This window comes from Myxocyprinus asiaticus, chromosome 35 (genome assembly GCF_019703515.2).
Source record: "Myxocyprinus asiaticus isolate MX2 ecotype Aquarium Trade chromosome 35, UBuf_Myxa_2, whole genome shotgun sequence".
Classification (NCBI taxonomy): Eukaryota; Metazoa; Chordata; class Actinopteri; order Cypriniformes; family Catostomidae; genus Myxocyprinus; species Myxocyprinus asiaticus.
This window is the reverse complement of record NC_059378.1, coordinates 18,712,017-18,736,100: the sequence shown is the minus strand read 5'-3', so window position 1 is coordinate 18,736,100 and position 24,084 is coordinate 18,712,017. Positions and strand designations below refer to the sequence as shown.

Here is a 24,084-nt window from a genome sequence, read left to right as displayed (position 1 = left end):
GTGAGTGATGTTATAAGAAATACATTTGGTTAATTTTTTAGTCTCCAATCTAGTATTAAAAAATAATCTTTTGGCAATAAATTAGTCAAAAAAGAGACAATAAAAATGGGCTGATCTAGCTTGTCTCCCATTCCCAGCCTGAGATCAGCTAAGACCACCAAACCATCATAGGCTGTTTTAAGTTGGATGGTATGTCCTTCGATTTGAGTGACAGACATTCTGTACATGTCATCCTGATACCTTCATCCCTTCTCTGCAGAGACACAGTTTAATGAAGAGTTTAATATAGAGCAATGTAGAGTTTAATGGTCTGTTATTTGATCTGCATTAGTGCTTTGGTCATTCACTGAAGCTACTACATAACAGTTAGTAGACCTACTTTACACAGACATTACATGACAAACATTTTAAAATGTGAAACCTGAATCAGTGTGCTGCTTATAAACTTACTGTCGGGAAAAGTTGCCAGTGCCATGGGAGAGTGCCAGTTAATGGCCATAAGGTACACTGACCTACAAACTCTCTCTCTCTCCTTATGTTTATTTTTATTTTTTTGTTCTATCTTTTGTTCCCTTTTTTTCTGGACTGTTCACCTTCAGTGCCAGCCACAAATATCTTTGTCTTCCATTTTTTGTTTGTTTTTGAGGAAGAAAAACCTTAACTGATCTCCCTGCCTGGTTTGCTGGTTTTATAGACGTTTTGGGCACTTGCTAGCTGGCCAGGCAGGGAAACCATATTAAACCAGCTAAGACAGGAAAACCAGCTTGCTGCTTTATAGGAATATTCCGGTTTCAATACAAGTTAAGCTCAATCGACAGCATTTGTGGCATAATATTGATTACCACAAAATATAATTTTGACTTCCTCCTTTTCTTTAAAAAAAAAAAGCAAAAATCTGGGTTACAGTGAGGCACTTACAATGGAAGTAAATGGTGCCAAACCGTAAACACTAAAATACTCACTGTTTCAAAAATATAGCTAAAAGACTTGGCTATAACTAGTGTGTAAAGTTATAGCCAATTTTACAACTTTGTTGCCATGACGATGTAATGTCAGCAAACCCTAAAACCCTAAAATGACTGTAAGAATTATGATTTAAACAACTTTTCAGCCCAAATAATACATGGATTTTAACAGAGGAATTAATGTCATTGCTTTTATAAAATTATAAGCTTCACATTTCTGTCTTTAAACCCTCGAAAAATTGGCCCCATTCACTTCCATTGTAACTGCCTCACTGTAAACTTTTTGCTTCTTGTTTTTTGTTTTTTTAAAGAAAAGTAGGGACGAGTCAATCAACATTATGCCACAAATGCTGTCGATTGAGCTTAACTTGTATTGAACCCAGAATATTCCTTTAAACTTTTGTTTTTCCAGCAGGGTTCTCCCTTCCTTCCTTATCAGATCTGCCATCTTGGCAACGTCCTCAATCTTATTGACAGTCGTGTCTGAATGTTTACGTCTGGTTGTTCCCCTTTGGTGCCGGTTGTTTACTTGTACATAAAGTATGACGTCGGAGAGGCTGGGAGTTCTACTTCTCTCCTGAGAGAACTGTGAAAAACAAGCCTCATTACTCCCAAACATCCCTGCATATCTGGCTGCAGTGTTAGCTGCTCCTCTTACTCAGTGAGAGTGCAGCCCTATGATTTAGTATGCATCATATTCTTCCAATTATTACCTAAATTGTACTCTTTTCTCACAGAGTCATTTGGGTGAAGTTTAGCAGACAATGATGACTGTGTGGAAAGTTTTGATAGGGAAGAGCTGTTCTATTAGAAACAAGTTCATACACATGTGACTCAGTCAAAACTTTTACAGGTCAGCATTTTGGAAACAAGCTTCCGTTTTTAACTGGATGTGTTTACAGTTCACAGATAAATTATTCATAAAGATGCACCACTGGATTTCCATCTGTGGACATGGCAACTCCTCCTAATGGCCATAAGTGGAACAGCATATCTATATGGCATGATAAATGTAACTGGGGAATGTGTATTTAGACACACTTGCATCCTGCAGACACATTTAGTGGTGCTTAATGTGTGGAGAAGAAATTAACAAGGAATTGGTGCAAAAATGTCACCAAAAGTGATAAAAAAAAAAAATGCCATAGATATTTATAAAATGTGAGGGCAAAAAGTCTACCCCTTGTTATCTAAAACTTGATAATATTTAATAATGTTCTATTTAAGCCTTTACTATTCTATCTCACTACTGCTTTGGCACTGGTTAAGTGCCCAAACAACTCAAAACAGCGATTACATCCAAATCTACTATAGAGAGCTGTACAATATAAGGACTGCCCAATTATGTAAAAAGTATTCTATCAGAACATTTATTGTGTTATGATATCTTGTGCATTATTTGGAAATAATTTAGCTTCATTTTGATGAGTTTCAAGAATTGGAGGTAATTTATTTAAAATAAATTATTAAATTGAAGATTAAAATTCACAATAAAAAAATAAATATACCCTCAAGGAGGTAATAATAATAATAATAATATTAATAATAATAATAAAAATAATAACAATAATTCTCCTGAAAATCAATTCCAGGATGCAAATATTGCCTCTTAATAAAAAAGTTAATTCCTGACACTGGTGCTGAGCCAGCACCACAAACATCTCTGACAGATGTTCAATTATCCTTATATTTCCTTCAAATTGTGAGGGCACATCAAGTACACTGGAATACTGCCGAGAATTACTGAAGGGAATCAGTGGTTGTTTCTTAGAAGACAGTGGTTTGCAAAAGTTTGACCACAGCCCTTAAGATAGAGAGAGAGAGGGAGAAACATTCTTGGAGAACGTCCTGTTCCTCTAGTCTAGTGCTACAAACACATATTGCAAGTCTAAAACCTTTTGTTTATTTGGGGGGTCATCTGGGAAAGAAATGTTCAAAACGTTCTTTTCATCCGAGGTAAATACAGTCCTTCTCAGCCCCTCCATACATTCTTCACAATATTTACCATAACTTCACAGCTCTGCCTGAGACCTGGACATGAGCCAAGAACAAATGAGTGCCAAGAACAAAAACACGCTGCCACGTGCAGTGCAGTCAGAGAGAGGAAGTAACATGCACACGCTTTCAACGCATTTAACAATGATGGCACTCATTTGCACTGGTTGTCCATGTGCGTGCAGAAAAATATTGAATCTTCTCTAAATTCCTGGTGTGACCTCTGTCCCCTTTCTTGTTAGCCAAGACAGAACAGTGCACTAACAAATTAATTGTACTTTTATCACTATCCTGTAACTTTAAAGGCATAGTTCGTCCAAAAATTATATTTCTGTCACCATTTACTCACCCTCATGTCATTCCAAATGTGTATCACTTTCTTCCGTAAAAAATAAAAGGTGAAGTTCAGCAGAAAGACCAAGCTGCTCTCTCCCATTCAATGAAAGTGGATAGGGACCAGGGGTTGTCAAGATCCATAAAGAACAAAACAACACTATAAAAGCAACATTTAAGTAGTCCATATGACTTATACTGTATTCCAAGTCTTCTAAAGCCATATGATAGGAACAGACTGAAGTTTAAGTCGTTATTCACTGAAAATCTTCACAGCTGTTGTCACCATTCACTTTCATTGTACCGATGTTCTGCTAAATAACTCCTTTTGTGGGGTTCAAGAAAGAAAAGTTTTACAAGTTTGGAACGACATGATGGTGATTAAATGTCGGCAGAATTTTAATTTTGGGAATAACTTTTACTTTAGAGGAATATTCTGGGTTCAATACAAGTTAAGTTTAATCGAAAGCATTTGGGGCATAATATTGATTAACACAAAAATGTATTTTGACTTGCCCCATCTTTTCTTTAAAAAAGCAAAAATCTGGGCCTGGGTAGACTACCACCCCTGGAGTCGCGAGTTCGAATCCAGGGTGTGCTGAGTGACTCCAGACAGGTCTCCTGAGCAACCAAATTGGCCCGGTTGCTAGGGAGGGTAGAGTCACATGGGGTAACTTCCTCGTGGTCGTGATTAGTGGTTCTCGCTCTCAATGGGGCGCATAGTAAATTGTGCATGAATCGCGGAGAGTAGTATGAGCCTCCACATGGAGAGTCTCCGTGGTGTCATGCACATCGAGCCACGTGATAAGATGCGTAGATTGACTATCTCAGAAGCGGAGGCAACTGAGACTTGTCCTCCGCCACCCGGATTGAGGTGAGTAACCGTACCACCACGAGGACCTACTAAGTAGTGGGAATTGGGCATTCCAAATTGGGAGAAAAGGGGATAATCTGGGTTACAGTGAGACACTTACAATGGAAGTGAATGGGGCCAATCCATAAACGTTAAAATACTCACTATTTAAAAAGTATATCCACAAGACGTAAACAATGTGTGTGTTAACGTGATTTTAGTGTGATAAAATCGCTTAATAACCTTTTCTGTGTAAAGTTATTGCCAATTTTACAACTTTGTTGCCATGACGATGTAATGTAAACAAACCCTAAAACAAATGTAAAAATTATTATTTAAACAACTTTACAGCTCAAATAATACATGAGTTTTAACTGAAGAATTAATGTAAGTGCTTTCATAAAATTATAAGCTTCAGATTTCCACCTTTAAACCCTCCAAAAATTGGCCCCATTACTTCCATTGTAAGTGCCTCACTGTAACTGTGTTTTGTTTTTTTGTTTTTTAAGAAAAGGAGGAACAAGTTGAAATTATTTTTGGTGGTAATCAACATTATCTGTATATGTCTCTGTATTCAGATAGAACCAGGTTTTGGCGGGGTTTAAACCGAAAGTGTGTCAAAACTAAATGAAATGCCAATTTTTAAGTGTTACTTTTATATTTATGGTTTCTATTAATAAAATATGCCTTGTATATGCCTTTTCATAATAATATCCTAATAATAATAATAATTATTATTATTATTATTATTATTATTATTATTATACAATTATTATTTTAAAAATATTATTATTATTTATATCTTTTTATCAGATGAACCTGAATGTGTAGGCTACATTAACTGTGGAATATGTTGTGGTTTCTTCTGGTATTTCACATATTAATATCTGCATGAAACAGAATATTAGTTTGTCTGTTCATGTATAACAACATTATTCTGGAGGCAGGAGGTGTCAAGCAAAATGTGAAATGTCAAGCACACATTTTGCAGTGAATAATAAATACAAATACAAACATTAAAATAAATTAAAGTAAAATCAATATAGCCTACAAACAGGTGAAAGTCCTGTAAATCTATCAGGATTTTTTACGATAGGACACTATTATTTAGTTAAATAATAATAATATTAATATTAAATTTTTAAATATTAAAAATAAATATTAAAATAAATATTAAAAGAAAATTCCAAAAGAAAAGAAAAAAACACACAAAAGAAAAATAAATGCTGAATCATCAAAAATGGAGTACACATCAATATACAAATAACAGTTCCTGATTCCTGATTCAAACACCATTTGGGTATTCAGCTTTTCAACAAAGCTAAGCAAATCGCTACTGCATATCAGTGGATCTAAGAAATGGGTGAGCAGTTGATTCCATATTACGCGATTTCTATGAATCAGAGATTGGACCACGGCACGATACAGAAGCAGTTGCTCTCGTATTTTTCACACTCATTTTTAAAAGCTCACCATTCACATATACTTTGGACAAATTGCAAAAAATTTGTCTCATTTTTCAGAGAACTGTCTAAATAAAAAAAAGACTCCAAATATTAATAAATAATGTAGTATGTGTTTATAATCTTATGATAAACAGATTTTTTTTTCATCCTAACTGTTAATTCAGCCTTGCTTTGAAAGTCTCATTTTATTCCATTAGGTGGCAGAAAGCACTAGAAAAAAAAAATGTTTCTCTATCACATTCCATCACAATATACAGATCTGAAATGTAGGTTTCGCTCAAAGGCATTTTAGCCCTCACAGATGTGCTCGTCCATAGACATTCTGTTTAATTTTCAGTTCAAGCACCACCCTCGTTGTTTCATTGAATATCTTAGCCTCTCAGTGGAATAAAAGTTCAATCTAGGTGTCATTTGAAAGCTGAGATCCTCCCCTTTGCAATGATATAAAACATTTTATCATCAATAGTCGACAACATATTTTTCTGATGATTTGTTTTGCATGCTTCTGGACATCTTAGATATAACATTGGATTATTCAGCCAAGCAAGCTCATAGAAAAGTAAGCAATGGCTCATTTTTTAGAGACCTTCCTAAGGTAAAAGCAGATATAAAGATTTTTTTGCTATTTGGGCTTACAGCTGCAGTTATTGGAGCATAAAAAATAAATTTTTTATTTGATGTCTTACAAATATCATATCTCACTTTGTGATTCTTTTGAAAATATTTTAAACTGTGGTATTAGGGCTGAGAGTAAGAGCTTTCATTTGATATATGACTTGTCCATTTATGTGTTGTATGAAGGACTTTTATTTGTATATAAATATTTCTACCCCATTACCTCTGGGGGTTTTGAGGCCTTAATTTGCTATCTTAAGTAATATAAATGCAGAAGTTTCTAAGATTCTAAGCTTTCAAATGATTCCTCATATGCTTGACTTACAGTTGTGCTCAAACATTTGCATACCTTGGCAGAAACTGTGAAATTTTGGCATTGATTTTGAAAATATGACTGATCATGCAAAATAACTGTCTTTTATTTAAGGATAGTGATCATATGAAGCCATTTATTATCACATAGTTGTTTGGCTCCTTTTTAAATCATAATGGTAACAGAAATCACACAAATGGCCCTGATCAAAAGTTTACATACCCTTGAATGTTTGGCCTTATTACAGACACACAAGGTGACACAAACAGGTTTAAATGACAATTAAAGATTAATTTCCCACATCTGTGGCTTTTTGAATTGCAATTAATGTCTGTGTATAAATAGTCAGTGAGTTTGTTAGCTCTCACGTGGATGCACTGAGCAGGCTAGATACTGAGTCATGGGGAGCTGAAAAGAACTGTCAAAAGACCTGCGTAACAAGGTAATGGAAATTTATAAAGATGGAAAAGGATATAAAAAGATATCCAAAGCCTTGAAAATGCCAGTAAGTACTGTTCAATCACTTATTAAGAAGTGGAAAATTCGGGGATCTCTTGATACCAAGCCAAGGTCAGGTAGACCAAGAAAGATTTCAGCCACAACTGCCAGAAGAATTATTCGGGATACAAAGAAAAACCACAGGTAACCTCAGGAGAAATACAGGCTGCTCTGGAAAAGATGGTGTGGTTGTTTCAAGGAGCACAATATGACAATACTTGAACAAAAATTAGCTGCATGGTTGAGTTGCCAGAAAGAAGCCATTACTGCGCCAATGCCACAAAAAAGCCCAGTTACAATATGCCCGACAACACCTTGACACGCCTCACAGCTTCTGGCACACTGTAATTTGGAGTGACGAGACCAAAATAGAGCTTTATGGTCACAACCATAAGCGCTATGTTTGGAGAGGGGTCAACAAGGCCTATAGTGAAAAGAATACCATCCCCACTGTGAAGCATGGTGGTGGCTCACTGATGTTTTGTGGGTGTGTGAGCTCTAAAGGCACGGGAAATCTTGTGAAAATTGATGGCAAGATGAATGCAGCATATTATCAGAAAATACTGGCAATTTGCATTCTTCTGCATGAAAGCTGCGCATGGGACGCTCTTGGACTTTCCAGCACAACAATGACCCTAAGCACAAGGCCAAGTTGACCCTCCAGTGGTTACAGCAGAAAAAGTTGAAGGTTCTGGAGTGGCCATCACAGTCTCCTGACCTTAATATCATCGAGCCACTCTAGGGAGATCTCGAACATGCGGTTCATGCAAGACGACCAAAAACTTTGCATGACCTGGAGGGATTTTGCCAAGACGAATGGGCAGCTATACCACCTGCAAGAATTTGGGGCCACATAGACAACTATTACAAAAGACTGCACACTGTCATTGAATCTAAAGGGGTCAATACACATTATTAAGAAGTAAGGGTATGCAGACTTTTGAACAGTGGTCATTTCATTTTTTTCTTTGTTGCCATGTTTTGTTTTATGATTGTGCCATTCTATTATAACCTACAGTTGAATATGAATCCCATAAGAAATAAAAGAAATGTGTTTTGCCTGCTCACTCATGTTTTCTTTAAAATTCTCCAAGGGTATGCAAACTTTTGAGCACAACTGTATGTATACAGAGACTTTAAGGTTTTAAGCGTAAACTTTTTTCGCGATATTGTGCCCCCCTTTAAGTTTAAGGGGTAAGTCTGAATGACCAATAAAGATCTGACTTGCATTGATGAGTTGTTTCATTTAAAATGTTTTAGCTTTCAACTAAATGCCTCCTAATACCACATCAGTGGAAGAAATCTGACTTAATCTATTTGGCAATGAGCTAAGGCTTTGATTCAGTATAATTTTCGGGAAATGGACAATGCTCAATGCTGTCCAAGGAGAACAAAGAAAACATGCAGCTCAAAATTGCAGTAAACAGCTTGGCCTTCAGTCTCTCCCAGAACCTCAAAATTTGTTCGAGATATAGTGCAAACCAAAACAAGTGCATTTCAAGTCTTTGTATATTGTCATAAACAAGGTCATGAAATTCCAGATTGCTGTTTTTTGGTCTGCGAATATGTTGAGATATTTTGGGAGATTCCTTGGCTGTAATAGTATAGCCTCTTGATCTGCCTCTAAAGTTTCCTTGCTTTCCATGAAGTCACTGCAGACTCGTGCCAAGTCAACAAGGGTCTCACACACCCAGATGCATAGCCTTTAACGTCTTGTCTCCAGTGAATAGAAGACAAGATCTCTGAGAGAAGATACATGCAAATATCATTGTTTTATCACTGATTTACCTTTGCAATGTAATGAAATGGCTCCTCTTTAATTCGATTTTTTATGTATTTATTTTGTTATCTATAGACATATTTGCCTCTAAAATATATTTCAGACATACAGTATATCACAGGCAAATACAGTATAGTATGATCGTGTTAGAAATCCACAAAGCTACAAAACTGTGCTATCGGAAAAGTTTCAAGATGAAACTCTCAGACAGTCTTGTCAGTTTAACTGAAGTTTTACTGTATACTAAGTCTTTAAATAGATACTTTAATGAAATTATATATATACATATATATATATATATATATATATACATACACACACACCGATCAACCACAACATTAAAACCGTCTGCCTAATATTGTGTAGGTCCCCCTCGTGCTGCTAAAACAGTGCCATCCCGCATCTCATTCTGAGATGCTATTCTTCTTACCACAGTTGTACAGAGCTCAGATAACCGCTCTGTACAATTATTGTGAGAAGAATAGCATCTGGGTTGGCACTGTTTTGGCGGCACGAGGGGGACCTACACAGTATTAGGCAGGTGGTTTTAATATTGTGGTTGATCGGTGTGTGTATATATATATATATAGTGTCTTAAGTAGTGTTACAATTGCCCCAAACCTCACAACATGTATTGTAGCTACCAGCATGTGTCATTTGTGTAAAATGTTCACCAACAACCTATAGATACATTTATTTAAAATCAATATGTGCCAGTGCAGGGGCTACATACTCTAAAAAAAGGACATGTACATCTCTGCCATGACATACTTGTGTTATCCATGAGTTCAAAGGTCATTAAATTGCCATAAAGGGAAGAATAAATGGTCTATGTGATGTGTCTCGATTTTATTTTAAAAGTACGTTTTGATAAGTGATATATGTGTTGGATGACCCTGATAAACTGCCATGTTTTTATCATAACAATTCCTCACTACCTCCTTAACAGTGTTGGGTAAATTGTTCCACAATGGTTCATGTTTAGAAACAATTGCCCTTCAGCAGGTCCAATTTTTCAAATGTACTTCCTGTCTCCCCAGCTAAAACAGCAGTTTACCTAAGAAAAAGATGAAGGGAAAGAACATACTTGTGCTCTAAATATCCTTCACTTAGTGTCATCGATCTAAAACATTTGAAACCCTGAAAACATACTTTGACACCTCGTGACAGTTAAATGACATCTTTGACTTATGAGAGAACGGGAACTCCAATCACCAATCAGTGACCAATCATATGCAGAGTTCTTTTACTCTTCCTCTCTAAAAGCCAGTTTATGATGAATAAACATTCATCCAGGATGCAATTTAAAAAGCATGCCTTTAAACAAGCCCAACCAGGTCTATAATCATAGGCGTCATTTAAGGGTGGGATGGGTGGGACACTTTTTGCCTTTGCAAATTTAGTCCCCAACCTCTTCTTAAAATAGCTTTTGTCAGGTAACATGTTAGGTTCTTGAGCAGGAGTTTCCATTTAGTTTGTGTGTTATAATAAGTGGTGATCCAGCACTGGAGTTACTAAATTAATTTTGCTAAATATTTATTGGAGTGCTTGAACTGGACATCAAGAATGACTATTTATTAAAACAGTAAAAGATTATTTGGACACTATCTGCACATGACCTAATTAATATTCAATTAATATAGTATACGCAATAAGTATAGTATAGGCCATGTCTATACCATGCTGAGATATGGTTCATTTTTGTAAAATTAACACTTTATAATAACTTTAATAAGTCATTAACACAACTTATATAAAGTGTAACAGATTAGCAGTTAATGTACAGTACATTCATACTTATACATATGAAAATGTGTAAATTAGATTTTCTAACTTTCTTACTATTTAATTGCACATTAACCAATGATCTAAGCACTTTATAATGTAATAATGTTAATTATTGTATTAATTACAGTTAAATTAATTTATTACTCAGTTCTTAAAAAAAGATTCCAAACATTATATTCATTTCCTAAAAGGAATCCGAGTCATGATACATGATATATTTCCTAATATTGTTCCCATTAGATAGCAGACTTCATTTCCTCTCATGTCATGAGCTTTAAATGTTCTAAATTTGAACATGTGACAGGTTCTTTGCTCTCTTGTAAAGGAGGAAGCGGGAGCCGGGTGTACACTCCAATGTAAGACTTTAATATTACCACTTTCCAGTGTAAGACAATAAACCGCTTTTCAGCACAACACAAAACATATGAGCACACAGTCAGATTTGTGCGTCTCTCTCTCCCCTTCCGTCGGTCTGGATCGCCACTCTAAGCTCTCACTGCAAACACAAAACAGCTGGTAACAGGTGTCAACCCTTACCGCGTTCACTCTCTCGGCCTCGCTCTCCACAGACGTCACTCGGCCACGCCCCCATCACCACAGAACACAGTTTTTCTTTTTGAATTATGTAATTGCGCAAGCGCGGAATTATTTTAAAAAACAACACAGGAGACAAAAGTACACTCAGTACCTCAGGTTCCACTCATGTTATATTTAGGCTAGTAAAGCACAACTATCTATGACAACTACGTTCTGACAGTCTCTTCAGAGAGTTTTTACAATAACAGTGTAGTTACAATAAAATATGATAGCAAAAATACTATGAACCTCTGGATAAAATAGATTAAGTAATCTATTTTGAACTAAAACTTTGTTGTTCTGAAACCTTAAGCTAAGGCAAAGAATATGCTGCAGAATATAATTCCAAAACCATGTGATATAAAGCACCATACTTATGTTCATTGGTTTTCTTTATTTAAAAGTAATTAACAAAAATATACTTGTCACAAATTTCAACATGAAAAAGCATATAAAATACATTCATTCAAAATGATTGCCATAAACAATCATTGCGTTTCAACCTGAAGTTACACTTTTTCATTATTTGGAAAAAAAGAAAGTCTGTGGTTTTTCTGGAATGTTTGTAAGGACACTTCAGGGAGTTAAAACAGTAGGAAAGCTTAATATAACATAATCCCTGTACTTGTTTTTTTGCTCTCCTCTAAACAACAAAGAAGGCATCTTGGAAACACATGGCTCTTTTATTTCCCCCCCTCCCCCCATTGTTTGTAAAGCAAACTTGTCAGTTGCTTCTCTTGCCTTGCATTACGTTGCAACGACTATGCTACTTAAACCCACTGGCAAAAATGACAAAAAAGTCACAATTTTTGCACAAAGATACGTTATCCGTAACAACACGGATACATTCAGCCTTGCATTACATTCAGAAATTAAGACCTTTCAGGTCATCGGCTCGACCTTTGATGAAAGCTTATAGATGAACGTCAACAACTGGAGCAGAGATGCTATCTACCACTCCAAAGACAAAATAATGTTCTACATTTGCAATTTTCCCACATCATTTTCTAAAAGCTTTAGGTTTTCCCTTTTGCATAGAACTGCCCGTGCAAACACGAACATTAAAGCACTGAGCCTGTACATCAGAATCGTATCTCTTTGGCTAAGACTAACACCAAATAAGATTTACATGATGATACAGTGTTGTAGGAGAGGATGGCTTTTCACTTTAGGTGGCAGACTTCAGACACTCATTTCACAGAAAACCTAGCAAAACATTAGTCTCACTAATGTAAGGCACTATGTATAGCATCTCTGTATGGCTTCTGAAAAAAAAAAATGTTGTCCTTATTCTATCACCACCCATAATCTCTAGTGATCATCCCCATATTGCCCTGATTCTACATAAGTGTGACTTGAAAATCTTTTCAGGCACAGACAGACCGGAGTCTGATCGGTCTTTGGGACACAAACATGGGCGAAACCTTTGTTCGCCCGATACTGAATGTCCTCTTTGTTTATTGAAAGCGCTCTGCCCCGCTTGGTCCAGACATCTCCTCCTCTCTCTGGCCCTCTGCAGGAGTTACAGATGGCTTATTCGATGCGAACAGCTCAAACGAGGAACAAGTACCAATCTCAGTCTCAGAGAGGCATCTGGGAGATTCAAATCTCGGCTTTTATTTCAAACATCACGTGATGTTCAGCTAGCAGAGAGTTCAACAGGTCATACAGCGAGGACGCATGGTGATGGGTTGAGGGTTTGGGTCCACCTGAGGGGAGAAAACCGAACACAAATGAGAAAGATTGCAATTTGTCAAACTTTCTGAAATAGTCTCATGTACACAAATAAGTCTGCATGGTCTTATATACAACTGTCTGCTCACCTCGCTGTACACCGGAGGTGGGCGTAATCTGAACTCCTGCACATAGGCCATCAGGGAGTGCTGAAGAACTCCACTGAGGTCCTCCTCATGTTGGATCGCTGTGGAGTTCTGGACTGCTTCCTCATCTGTGACGACAGAGCTGTATTCTGGAGGAGCTGTATAAATAAAGAACTCTACTTGAGTGACAAACAGATATTTCTCTGTATGATGGAGCTTTGTGGCTAATAAGAGAGATTGAAGCTCAGGATTTGGGACACTTACGCTCAGGCTGCTCAGGGATGGCCATGCGAATCCACTCCATGTTCATGCTGTATTGGCTGCTGACGCTGGATGTGCGACTGCCGAACGGATGGAGTGGGATGGTGCCCATTACCAGAGGAAGCTCCAGGGAAAGCTTGGAAGTCCCAGGAACATCTACACATACCTACGAAAAAAAAGTGCTGTTCCATAAGACCATGAACATCACATGGGAAAATTTTAGCTCACATAAAAAAAAATTTGATTGAATGCGAGATTCCAATTAGTTTGCAATGCCAACAAACTCACCCTGAGCATGTATTCCACTTTGATGATACGACACTGCAGAATGGAGGGGCCGATAGGGGGTATTTTAATGGCTCGGCCATGCCAGGTCTCTCTACGGCGTGCACCAAGTATGTCCCCACAGAGTGTGGCCACCACAGCTCGCTTCTGCTTCATGGTGCCCCTCGCAATGAAGGTCTGCGTCTGGGTGATGTAAGCTTTAGGCACCACGGATCGAGATGTGGAGTTATCGAATTCAGCGAAGACTGGAATCACCTCACCTATAAGACAAGAATGGCAAGTTAATATTTCTGCAGTGAAAACCTTATCATGTCTAACATGAGTGTGTCAAAAGTGTGTCTTTACCTGTTGTGTAGCCCTTGCGGTCTATCTTCGCAGTGATTGACACCTGCCCACAGTTGCGGTACCAGATGCGGGCCATCTTCTCTTTGGTTCCAGCTTGAGGTGCCTTTATAATACATTATAAAGTTAGCCAAATTAGCCAACGTAACTATGAACAGAAAACTGTACATAAACAGATATTCTGTCATCTCACCAGTAAACTAGGAGTGTTGATGTCAATGGGTTCGATAACTGTGAACTCTTTCTTGATCTTCTTGACAGTGGCCCATGGCCGATGCAGCTTAACCTTCACCCAGTATCGAATGCTGCCGTGCTTGCCTTCAAAGGATGTCACCAGAGTTCTGACAGACAAAATATTCATATTAATCCTTATCTCCTTGGGAAACTTTCCAAATAAAGCTCACTGATAACATTCATATGAGACTCACTCCTCTGGCAGCTGAAAACTGAAAGGGTACTCATGCCTCCCGGCAGGAAGGACCGTCAGGTCACCATTATCTGCAAGGGAACATATATAAAGAAACCGGGTTGAAACAATAAATTAGAAAAAAAGGGGGAAAAAAACAGGGTCCTAAAGTTGAAATTCAACAGGTTATAGCAAACAAAACTCAAATCACTCTCTCAAACAATGACACCAAAAGTCATCATGAAATATTTTTTGCCTGCTTAGAAAAACAACTCATTTAGAATAATTACTGAAGGCAGAATGCAAAACTTTGTCTGCAATGGCAGAAAGTTCCTTCGTTTCAGCCTCTGTCATTCAAACTCAAGAATGAGACAAAGAGTAAAAACCAATATGGATGAACTGCAAACACCTCTTGAATTATAGTTTATTCTGAAGCCATAAAGTACAGTTTACCAGAAGAACTAGATTACACATTACCCAAACTGCTGTTTTAGTTTCACTTTGGTGTTAATACTCGACTCGGACAGCTTGGCTCAGGTTAAAAAACAAGTTGAGGATGTTTTTGCACTACTGCACACTTAAGCTGTTGCAGTCACGCAGCACTCAGATGCTGCATTTTTGGTTATCATATATTGTCCCACAATACTGTCAAGAAGCAAAAGCTGAGAGTCTCTGACTGACCTGCCTGCAGCAGCACTTCTCTCCGGTTCAGATACTCCACTTCATCGCTGTAGTTCTGCGTGTACGCGGTGCTTGAGCCGGCGCTGCGAGACTCGGTCCAGTGCACTTTGGCGAAACCTTCTGCATGTAGCTTCACTGACTCGACTTTACTCTCTCCCGTGAGCTCCAGCACGACCTTTCCTGATACAACATCTCCACTGCTGAACACCGGAGGAGAGTCCATCTCCGGAGAATCAAACACGATATCGAACTTTTTCAACTTGTCGAAAATCATCTTTGGTCTTGTGAAAGTTTCCTAACTGCAACCCTTAAATCTATATCGCCTTCAGATGTAAAAAGTCAAACAAAGACCGACAATGTGCGTTGAAGTGCGAAGAGGTTTACCGTTCCTTGAGGCTCAAAACAAAACTGAAGCTGTGCATAGTCCCTGGTCGGCCTTTAACTCATGTGGGCGGTCTCACTGAATTTATTATGTAAAGCCTATGGCAGAAATCGCTGCCTGCTCATAAACATATTGACAGGGTGTGGATAGAGCTCGGATGATTGATGGTTACAGGTTCTTAGACAAAAACAAGTTGACTGGGCATGCCCGAACCAGAGGAACCTCCCCGTGCAGTTCAGCAAAACAAAAACGAGTTCATTCTGTCCTGTTGTGCGAAGGTTGTGAACGTGTGTGCTGGTTTGTCAGTAATATTTTTAAAAGATGCACATTTATAAACTTTGTTTCACATAATTTCCAAATAAATAATAATAACTTAAAGAGAAGCCATTTTTAGACAAAACACGCACATAGTAGGAAGAGTAAGTGTAACTGCCAACTGAGCATTTTGCCAAAAGCTGGATAAACAAAAGCGCAAAAGTGCTAATCTCAGATATGCCTTTGAACAACAGAAAACAGCATAACAACTTGTTTTTTTTTTTGTTTCCAGCGGGGAAAAGTTCAAGTATCGCCTCCTTGTGGAGGATTCGCCATATTAGTTTTAGTGATATCCAATGTAGTGGAGAAGGACGACTGCATTAATATCAGTGTTGAGTAAGTTACTCTAAAAAAGTAATTAATTACTAACTACTAATTACACATTCTACAGTGTAATTAGATTACTGTACTAATTACTCTGTCTGAAAAGTAATTGCATTACTTATTACTAATTACTTTCTAAAACCCTGTCAACCTCGATCAGATGAAAAAACAAGGATAGACATGAAACTGTTCTTTTAATTGAAAATAAATTATTCATGAACTGGCCAAAGAATTTAAGGGGGCAGCGTTAAATTAGAAAACATATATTTTAACATAATATTCCATTTTAAATTCACTATTGTGTGGCAGAATGATCCGCCCCTCTGGCTCGTCATCATCGCCCCGCCTCTTAGGGTCGCCCTTCAGCCAGGCTCACGACGGGAGTTGGGAGAGTGAGAAGAGGTGCATAATTAATAAGCCTCGTTTGGTCAGCGGTGACCGAAGCACACCTGATGGGGATAATGCTTCATCACCGCTGTCTTTAAAATGCAGTGCGCACCTCTTCTCGGGGAGCCAGCTTCAAATCTCCATGTGTGCACATACTGGTATCCTCGCACGCCCAGGACCAGAGCTGGGAGAGATCGGATGAGTGGATGTGCTGCCGGACCTGTTCTTCGGACCCCCGGACGCCGTAATGAGTCGCTGGGAGTGAACTGCTCACGTTGCCGCCGACGGGCTAGATGCCGGGCCGCCTTCCCCTCACGCTTGCCGTGGCCTGGGAAGACAAGCCGCCAGTGACCCGCCGCCCCACGCGCCATGGACTTTGGAGGGGCTGGGCTTTCCTATGAACACTACTCCGCCCCTTTCACGGAGCCCCGTTCACCACGAGAACGCCAGATTCCCCCTTTATTATGAACACTATTCCCCCTTGGACACTTTATTACCCCTTTTGGACATTTTACATTTATTATTGTTTCCAATAAATGCCTCTCCAAGGCTTGACACCACACCCACTGTGTCTGTCTCTTGCTCAACCTGCCACAGTGGTGGAGAATGCAGGCATTTTTGTGGGCAAATACGGCACAGCTGGGCACCAACAGTTACGTCACTCTTCCTCTCATTCGCCAGTTCGATGGAAAGCCTGGAGTGGGATGGAGAAAACACGAGGACGGCCTCCCAGCTGCAGCAAAGGGTAAGTGGCACTTAATAAGCATTTACCCTGTGGCTGGCTGAGGCTGTCATATTAATTTGTGTTTTTTCTCTGTTCCCACCTGGGTGCGAGTGAGAGGAGGAGTTGGCCCGGAGAGGTATGTCCACTCCGACCGTAGGGCCTGGTTGAGGAAGTAGCACTCCTGTGTGGGCGACTAAAGAGTGTGCACTCTGGATTCCATGATTGGATGTGAGCGTGGGAGGTGCCGATGGGGTGACGCTTGGTGGGGGGTGGGGGGGGAGATGTGGCGGAATGATCTGCCCCTCTGGCTCGTCATCGTTGCCCCGCCTCTTAGGGCCACCCTTCAGCCAGGCTCACGACTGGAGTTGGGTGGGAGAGCGAGAAGAGGTGCATAATTAATAAGCCTCGTTTGGTCAGCGGTGAATGAAGCACACCTGATGGGGATAATGCTTCATCACCGCTGTCTTTAAAACGCAGTTCGCACCTCTTCTTGGGGAGCCGGCTTCAAATCTCCATATGTGCACACACTGGCATCCTTGCACGCCCAGGACCAGAGCTGGGAGGGATCGGATGAGTAACCCTGCCACTCGTAATGAGTCGCCGGGAGTGAACTGCTTACGTTGCCGCCGACGGGCTAGATGCCGGGCCGCCTTCCCCTTACACTTGCCGCGGGCCTGGGAAGACGCGCCGTGGACTTTGGAGGGGAGCGTGAGCGGCCGACTGACCCAGCCCGTGCCTGGGCTTTCCTATGAACACTACCCCGCCCCTTTCACGGAGCCCCGTTTACCGCGAGGATGCCAGATAACCCCCCTTTATTATGAACGCTATTCCCCCTTGGACACTTTATTCCCCCTTTTGGACATTTTACGTTTATCATTGTTTCCAATAAATGCCTCTCCGAGGCTTGACACCACACCCACTGTGTCTGTCTCTTGCTCACCCTGCCACAATTTTTTTTATACAGAATTGTTCTATAGTCTATACAGTACTTAATGCAATTACATTAGAAGTAACTGTAATTAAATGACTGAAAAATTAAGAGTAATTCCTTACTTTACTTTTTTCAATGAAAAAGTAATTTAATTACAGTAATGAATTACTTAGTAATCATTAACCCAACATTGATTTATATTAATGAGTTACAGTAAATCTTTAATAATGTACAACTGCCGGGGGCCTGGCTAGCTCAGCGAGTACTGATGCTGAGTACCACCCCTGGAGTCATGAGTTCGAATCCAGGGTGTGCTGAGTGACTCCAGCCAGGTCTCCTAAGCAACCAAATTGGCCCGGTTGCTATGAAGGGTAGAGTCACATGGGATAACCTCCTTGTGGTCGTGATTAGTGGTTCTCGCTCTCAATGGGGCGCATGGTAAGTTGTTCGTGGATCGCAGAGAGTAGCATGAGCCTCCACATGCGGGATCTCCGTGGTGTCATGCACAACGAGCCACGTGATAAGATGCACGGATTGACGGTCTCAGAAGCGGAGGCAACTGAGACTTGTCCTCCGCCACCCAGATTGAGGTAAGTAACCGCGCCACCACGAGGACCTACTAAGTAGTGGGAATTGGGCATTCCAAATTGGGAGAAAAGGGGATAAAAAAAATTATAATAATAATGTACAACTGTCTATTTCTTTTAAAATAAGTGCAGTACTCATCGAACTTTCTGTTCATCCAAGAATCCTCTACTTGCAGCAATGCAAACATTCGCCATACACTGTTCATTAAATCTGCTAGTTTAGGGCCTGTGAGGAGTCTGTTTCTCAAATTAGAGACTCTGATGTACTTGTCTTCTTGTTGTTGTGCATATGTGTTGTCCACTTCTCTCTCTCTGTGCCGGTTAGATCAAGTTTGTTTTATACTTTCAAAATAGAAGTGCATAGAATATCTCCAAAAAGAACAATAGATTGATGAATTTGAGGAGAATGTTTCTTTTTGGGGGGTTTTAAAACTGATTTATGACTTGCAAGTGTAAAGTAACTTATAAAAAAATACAAGTGTACTCAACACCTCTATATACACGACACTATATTGCAGTTTCCACACTACATTAAGTAGCACAACCATTTTAACCATTCTAACAAAAAAAGATACTTAGCTTCTATATTCAGCAGATTGCTAGAATGTGTTACTTTAGTACTAAGTTAACACATTAAATTATTTCTTAGTAGACTGGAGTAATGAGAGCTGAAAATGGGGCTTTGCCATCATGGGTAAAAATTGAATTTTATTATAAATAAAAAAAAAAAAAACACTAATTTAAAAACGTAATAATAAATTGTAACATTTCTAATGTTTTTGCTAGTAATTTTGATCAATGTAATGCATCTGAGGTGAAGAGAAGCGTCAGTTGTTGTTGTTTTTTTGTTTGTTTTTTAAATGTATTAGTGTTCTAAAACCTTTGAATGGTAGTGTGTAATATAGAGGTATATAATATAGATTATATCTCTGTAATTTTAAAAATAGCCAAATCTACTGGATATTTCCCTTCATTTTAATGAATGGGCATTTGCTGTCAGCTATGCTAAACCACGCCCACAGCATTGCGCGTGTGTGTCAAGACTTCAGAACAGATTATTATTTTTGCATTAAATTACACATACTGCGTGACTTATACACTTGTGGATAGTATTGAGAGCAAAGAAAACGACCGCAACCTTTTCAAAATAGAGGACTATGTGAAATCTGTTGAAGATATTGAATAATATTATGAAGGACGGTAGCTTGACTTCTTGGATAAGTAAACGGCAATACAAAAAAACAACTATGACCGCATTTTCCATCATGCATACCTATGAAAGATGACCGAGCCAATGAGAGTAAGTTATGGGCGGAGAGACATAAGTAGTCCCGCCCCATGTATTGCCTGACCCGTTCTGCAAGCTGCAGCCAGGCAGCCTTGAAGTTATCGGCGTGGCTTGTTCTCCCTCTAGTGGTGTTCTTTTAAAATTCCAATTTGGTGACTGTGACCTCTATGGTGCTAAAATACAAGCTGACCCAAACTAATCTACCATGCATTGTAACTATATGGAAAAAGCCATGTAATGTGGATCCCTGCATAACTGCTCTCTAATTGTCAAGTGAACACTGGCATGCACAAAAGTGAGCCCAGCAAACATGTAAGTGTCTGAAATGCAGGAATATTTATATTCCCTAGAAGACTCTCCATTTTTGTGAGCTTTGTCAGATATCTTGACTGGGTGTTGCATTGGCTGTTATGGCCCTCACATCAAGCTTTCATTCTGCCCTCCGCCTCATTCCTTTTTATCACAGATATGAAATGCATGCTTAGAGTCTGTTTACATTCTGATAACTCCTGACCACTTGAGAAAACATGTTTGCATGCACTGCACCAAACCCCTTTCAAATTACTTGCTAAAGGACGGACAGATATTGTCTATGCCATCAATAATGCCTACTACACAAATTATACACTACAGTGTAGAACAATTTTGTGTTTTATCACTTTATTATTTCAATAAAATATTCCTCACTACAGTATATAAAGGCTGCTTTAATACACTTTTGGTTTCGGTGTAATTATAGGTGGATATGCTTGCAAATTTACTGTTAGTATTAATAATAGTGAATTTAATTCTTATTTATGCAATATGGACAATGCAATGTAAAATGTTACTACAACGATCTTTGCATGACCATGTGGAGCTCACATTTGTGATAATTTCACACTGGGTTCAGTTAAAAAAATATTTTATACAGAATAAATATTTATGCTCGATTCAAGATAAAACTTGTGTGAATTCTCACCCAGGTCATTGCAGAATGTCATTCATATACTACAACAGTTTGCAACTGTATACAATATAATTAAATAAAATGCTATGTATTTACCCTACATGTGCTTCACGGATTCAAGTATCCATTGTTGGGTAAGTCACTCAAAAAACGTAATTCACTACAAATGACTAATTACTACTCTGAGTGCTCAGCATTATCACACGTGTGCCAACAGTCAAATGTGACGAACGAGTCAACAAGATCACTACATGACTTTCTGCACTATGACACAGGTTGTACAAAAGAGTAACTTTAAACCCAAAAATTGTCTGGTGGACACAAGGAGAGCAAATAAACCCAAGCGAACCCACCTCGAATAAGGTGCTGTCTCTTTCTGAAATAAGTTATCTTGGATGTGTAATCGTTGTAGACGTTGTTCACGCCAACACTGCGGTTCTCCAGACACTGGGCTGTGGCGACCCCTCTTCCGTGCACTCTCAGGGCTCGGACGTTGATCTCCCGGTTGAGTTCCAGGACCACCATCCCAGTGACCATCTCTCCACCGCTGTACACAACATCATCTGGTCCGTCCAGCTGAAGAGCGAAGAGTTTGATGCTTTGGAATGCCATTACTGTGAGAGCATGCCAGAGGTTGAAATCATATAAATCGACTGTTTATGCACATGTAATGGTTAATGACAGGCTTAAATAATTCTGCATATGAAGAGACAACGGTGCTATACTCTATCCATAAATACAGTCACAATATAAAACTTCAGTGTTAATTTAATAGTTTTTTTTTTTTTTTTTTTTTTTTTAAAGTAATGGTAAAACTTAAACAGTTAGAGGGTTACTATTAAATATTAGTGACAATACAGCAAGGTCAAAAGCAGGGAAAGCTTACCTTCCGTTTGCGAAACCAACAAGCCTCAACAACACCAACACCGCCGTAAAAGTGACATTTATTACGTTTGTTGTTTATGCGACCGCCCACTTTTGATTCTGCACCAATAGGAACCAGGCACACGCGAGAGGCCGGCCCCCTTTGGGTTTGTAGCTCCGCCCACCCTTCTGGAGTAAATATGCCTCTGGGCAGATGTTTTGGACTAGTGGGAAACGTTTGAGCCTCCTAAATAAGTCAGTTTTACGTTCTTGCGTGTCTCGAATGCATCGGATATATATTTTTGTTACATACCGAGTCCTACCTTCTTAAATTGTTTTTCAGAATTGACTAATAATAAAAGTATTAGTTTTTCTCAATTGATTTTATACATTTCTCCAAACTATAGTTATAGTCAATGCTCTCAAAACAATTCACATAGCCAACTAAACAGACCCTTATTTTGCAGAACAATTCATTTTGACTATATAATGAAGCACTGTATTCGGTAACACTTTACAATAAGGTTCCATTTGTTAACATTATTTAACTACATTACATGAACTAACAATGAATTATACTTTTACAGCATTTATCAATCTTAGTTAACGTTAACATATAGTAATACATTTTAAAAATCAACAGTTGTAGCCTAGATGTTAACATCAGTTAATGCACTATTAACTAACATGAATTAACAATGAACAACTGTATTTTTATTACTAGCATTAACAAAGATTAAGAAATGCTGTAAAAATATATTGTTCATTTTTATTTCATGATACCTAATGCACTGACACATATTAACCAATGGAACCTTATTGTAAAGTGTTACCCTGTATGCTCTTCTGATAACGTATTTATAAAAAGTAAATACTTACGGGGGGCCTGGGTAGCTCAGCGAGTATTGAGGCTGACTACCACCCCTGGAGTCGCGAGTTGGAATCCAGGGTCTGCTGAGTGACTCCAGCCAGGTCTCCCAAGCAACCAAATTGGCCAGTTGCTAGGGAGGGTAGAGTCACATGGGGTAACTTCCTCGTGGTCGCGATTAGGGGTTCTCACTCTCAATGGGGCACGTGGTAAGTTGTGCATGAATCGCGGAGAGTAGCATGAGCCTCCACATGCTGTGAGTCTCCTCGGTGTCATGCACGGCGAGCCACATGATAAGATGCGCGGATTGACAGTCTCAGAAGCGGAGGCAACTGAGACTTGTCCTCCGACACCCAGATTGAGGTGAGTAACCACACCACCACGAGGACCTACTAAGTAGTGGGAATTGGGCATTCCAAATTGGGAGAAAAGGGGATTAAAAAAATCATCACAACTATAGACGTGTTTTCTTTTGAATTTATAACATATTCAACTATAGACACACAAAATAACACATTTATCATAAATATCCACAATAAAGACCTTTTTTCCATGTGTGTTTTTTCTTTTTTCTTTCTAAATTGTCCTGCCAAAAAATGTCATCCACTCCCATAGCTTGGAAAAACATTCTGTGTATATGTTTTTTCAAGCTATTGGTCTAATGAAAGAACAATATGAACGTTGATTCCATTCATCTCTGCAAGCCTCTTTCATTGTTTGGAGAAGAGTTATTTTGTCACAGAGATTGTGGGCTAACACTTTACATCTCCAGTAGGACAAAAACTCCACAAATGGATTCAGAAAAGGAGAATATTGTGAAGAAAATCCATCTCAAATTTTTGTTGACCCTCTGGAATGAGGATGAGGAAGTTTACTGTAAAAAATAGCAGTCTTGCTTTATACAATATTATATGGTACCAAAACAGGATAACAAAGCACAGATGGTGATGTTGGGTCCTTTGTTGACCCTCATCTCCCTTTAATTTATTTATTTTTGTTAAGACTGTAGTCACTGTAGATCTGCTCACATTTGGCCGAACTCTCTGTCTGTCTCAGAGAGAGGGATCGTGATTTATATCATGATTATTGGAGTGGCTCTCAGATCATTGTGACCTCCTCTGTGTCTTCTTTACTCCTCTTTTCCTCTTCCACCATGCTGTCCTGTTCCTCACTGCTCTCCATCATTACACTATCTCCACTTGCTCTTTTCTCGACTCTTTCAATGCCCACCCTTGAAGAATTGCGAAAAACTTCAGCTTTCCTCATCACATCTTCCTCCTTTTTCCTCTCTCTCCACCCACTCTACCTCTTCTTCGTCTTATTATTCCTCTTCTTCCTCATTGTTTGTTTGTTCTGAGTTTTCGCATTTGACCCCTTTTCTAGATAGCAAATTCACGATAGCTGTGTGAACAACTGAGTAAATTGCATTTTCTTCACTGTGTGCACTACTAAAGCAGCAGATATCAAAATAAAGGCATATGAGAAAAT

At 38.9% G+C, this 24,084-nt stretch overlaps 1 protein-coding gene and 1 long non-coding RNA gene across 4 annotated transcripts; one reads left to right on the top strand and one right to left on the bottom strand.

The window, feature by feature from the left end:
* Window positions 1-11,556: 11,556 nt before the first annotated feature.
* LOC127426561 (arrestin domain-containing protein 2-like) lies at window positions 11,557-21,787 on the bottom strand. Of its 3 annotated transcripts, XM_051673450.1 has the most exons (9): window positions 21,751-21,787; window positions 21,218-21,478; window positions 14,319-14,388; window positions 14,084-14,231; window positions 13,894-13,996; window positions 13,552-13,808; window positions 13,267-13,429; window positions 13,006-13,160; window positions 11,557-12,891 (listed from the first exon to the last, which is right to left on the bottom strand). In XM_051673450.1, exons 2-9 carry the CDS (start codon window positions 21,474-21,476, stop codon window positions 12,838-12,840), a joined length of 1,209 nt encoding a protein of 402 aa, XP_051529410.1. In that variant the 5' UTR covers window positions 21,477-21,478; window positions 21,751-21,787; the 3' UTR covers window positions 11,557-12,837. The 3 variants fall into 3 exon arrangements, with proteins under 3 accessions (XP_051529410.1, XP_051529409.1, XP_051529411.1); XM_051673449.1 differs by lacking the exons at window positions 21,218-21,478; window positions 21,751-21,787 and adding an exon at window positions 14,978-15,569; XM_051673451.1 differs by lacking the exons at window positions 11,557-12,891; window positions 21,218-21,478; window positions 21,751-21,787 and adding an exon at window positions 14,978-15,728 and having other exon boundaries at window positions 13,015-13,160; window positions 13,267-13,445.
* LOC127426569 (uncharacterized) lies at window positions 15,897-18,022 on the top strand. The gene is made up of 2 exons (XR_007894802.1): window positions 15,897-16,010; window positions 16,308-18,022. It is a non-coding gene; the product is annotated as an uncharacterized LOC127426569 (long non-coding RNA).
* Window positions 21,788-24,084: the final 2,297 nt, after the last annotated feature.

Excerpts from the sequence above, each read along its gene's own strand:
- LOC127426561 (XM_051673449.1), bottom strand. The coding sequence starts at position 15,251 with ATGATTTTCGACAAGTTGAAAAAGTTCGATATCGTGTTTGATTCTCCG. Across the intron at positions 13,430-13,551 it reads AAGTGGAATACATGCTCAGG|GTATGTGTAGATGTTCCTGG; the intron begins GTGAGTTTGTTG and ends TTTTTTTCGTAG. Across the intron at positions 13,161-13,266 it reads CATCCCTGAGCAGCCTGAGC|CTCCTCCAGAATACAGCTCT; the intron begins GTAAGTGTCCCA and ends TTATTTATACAG.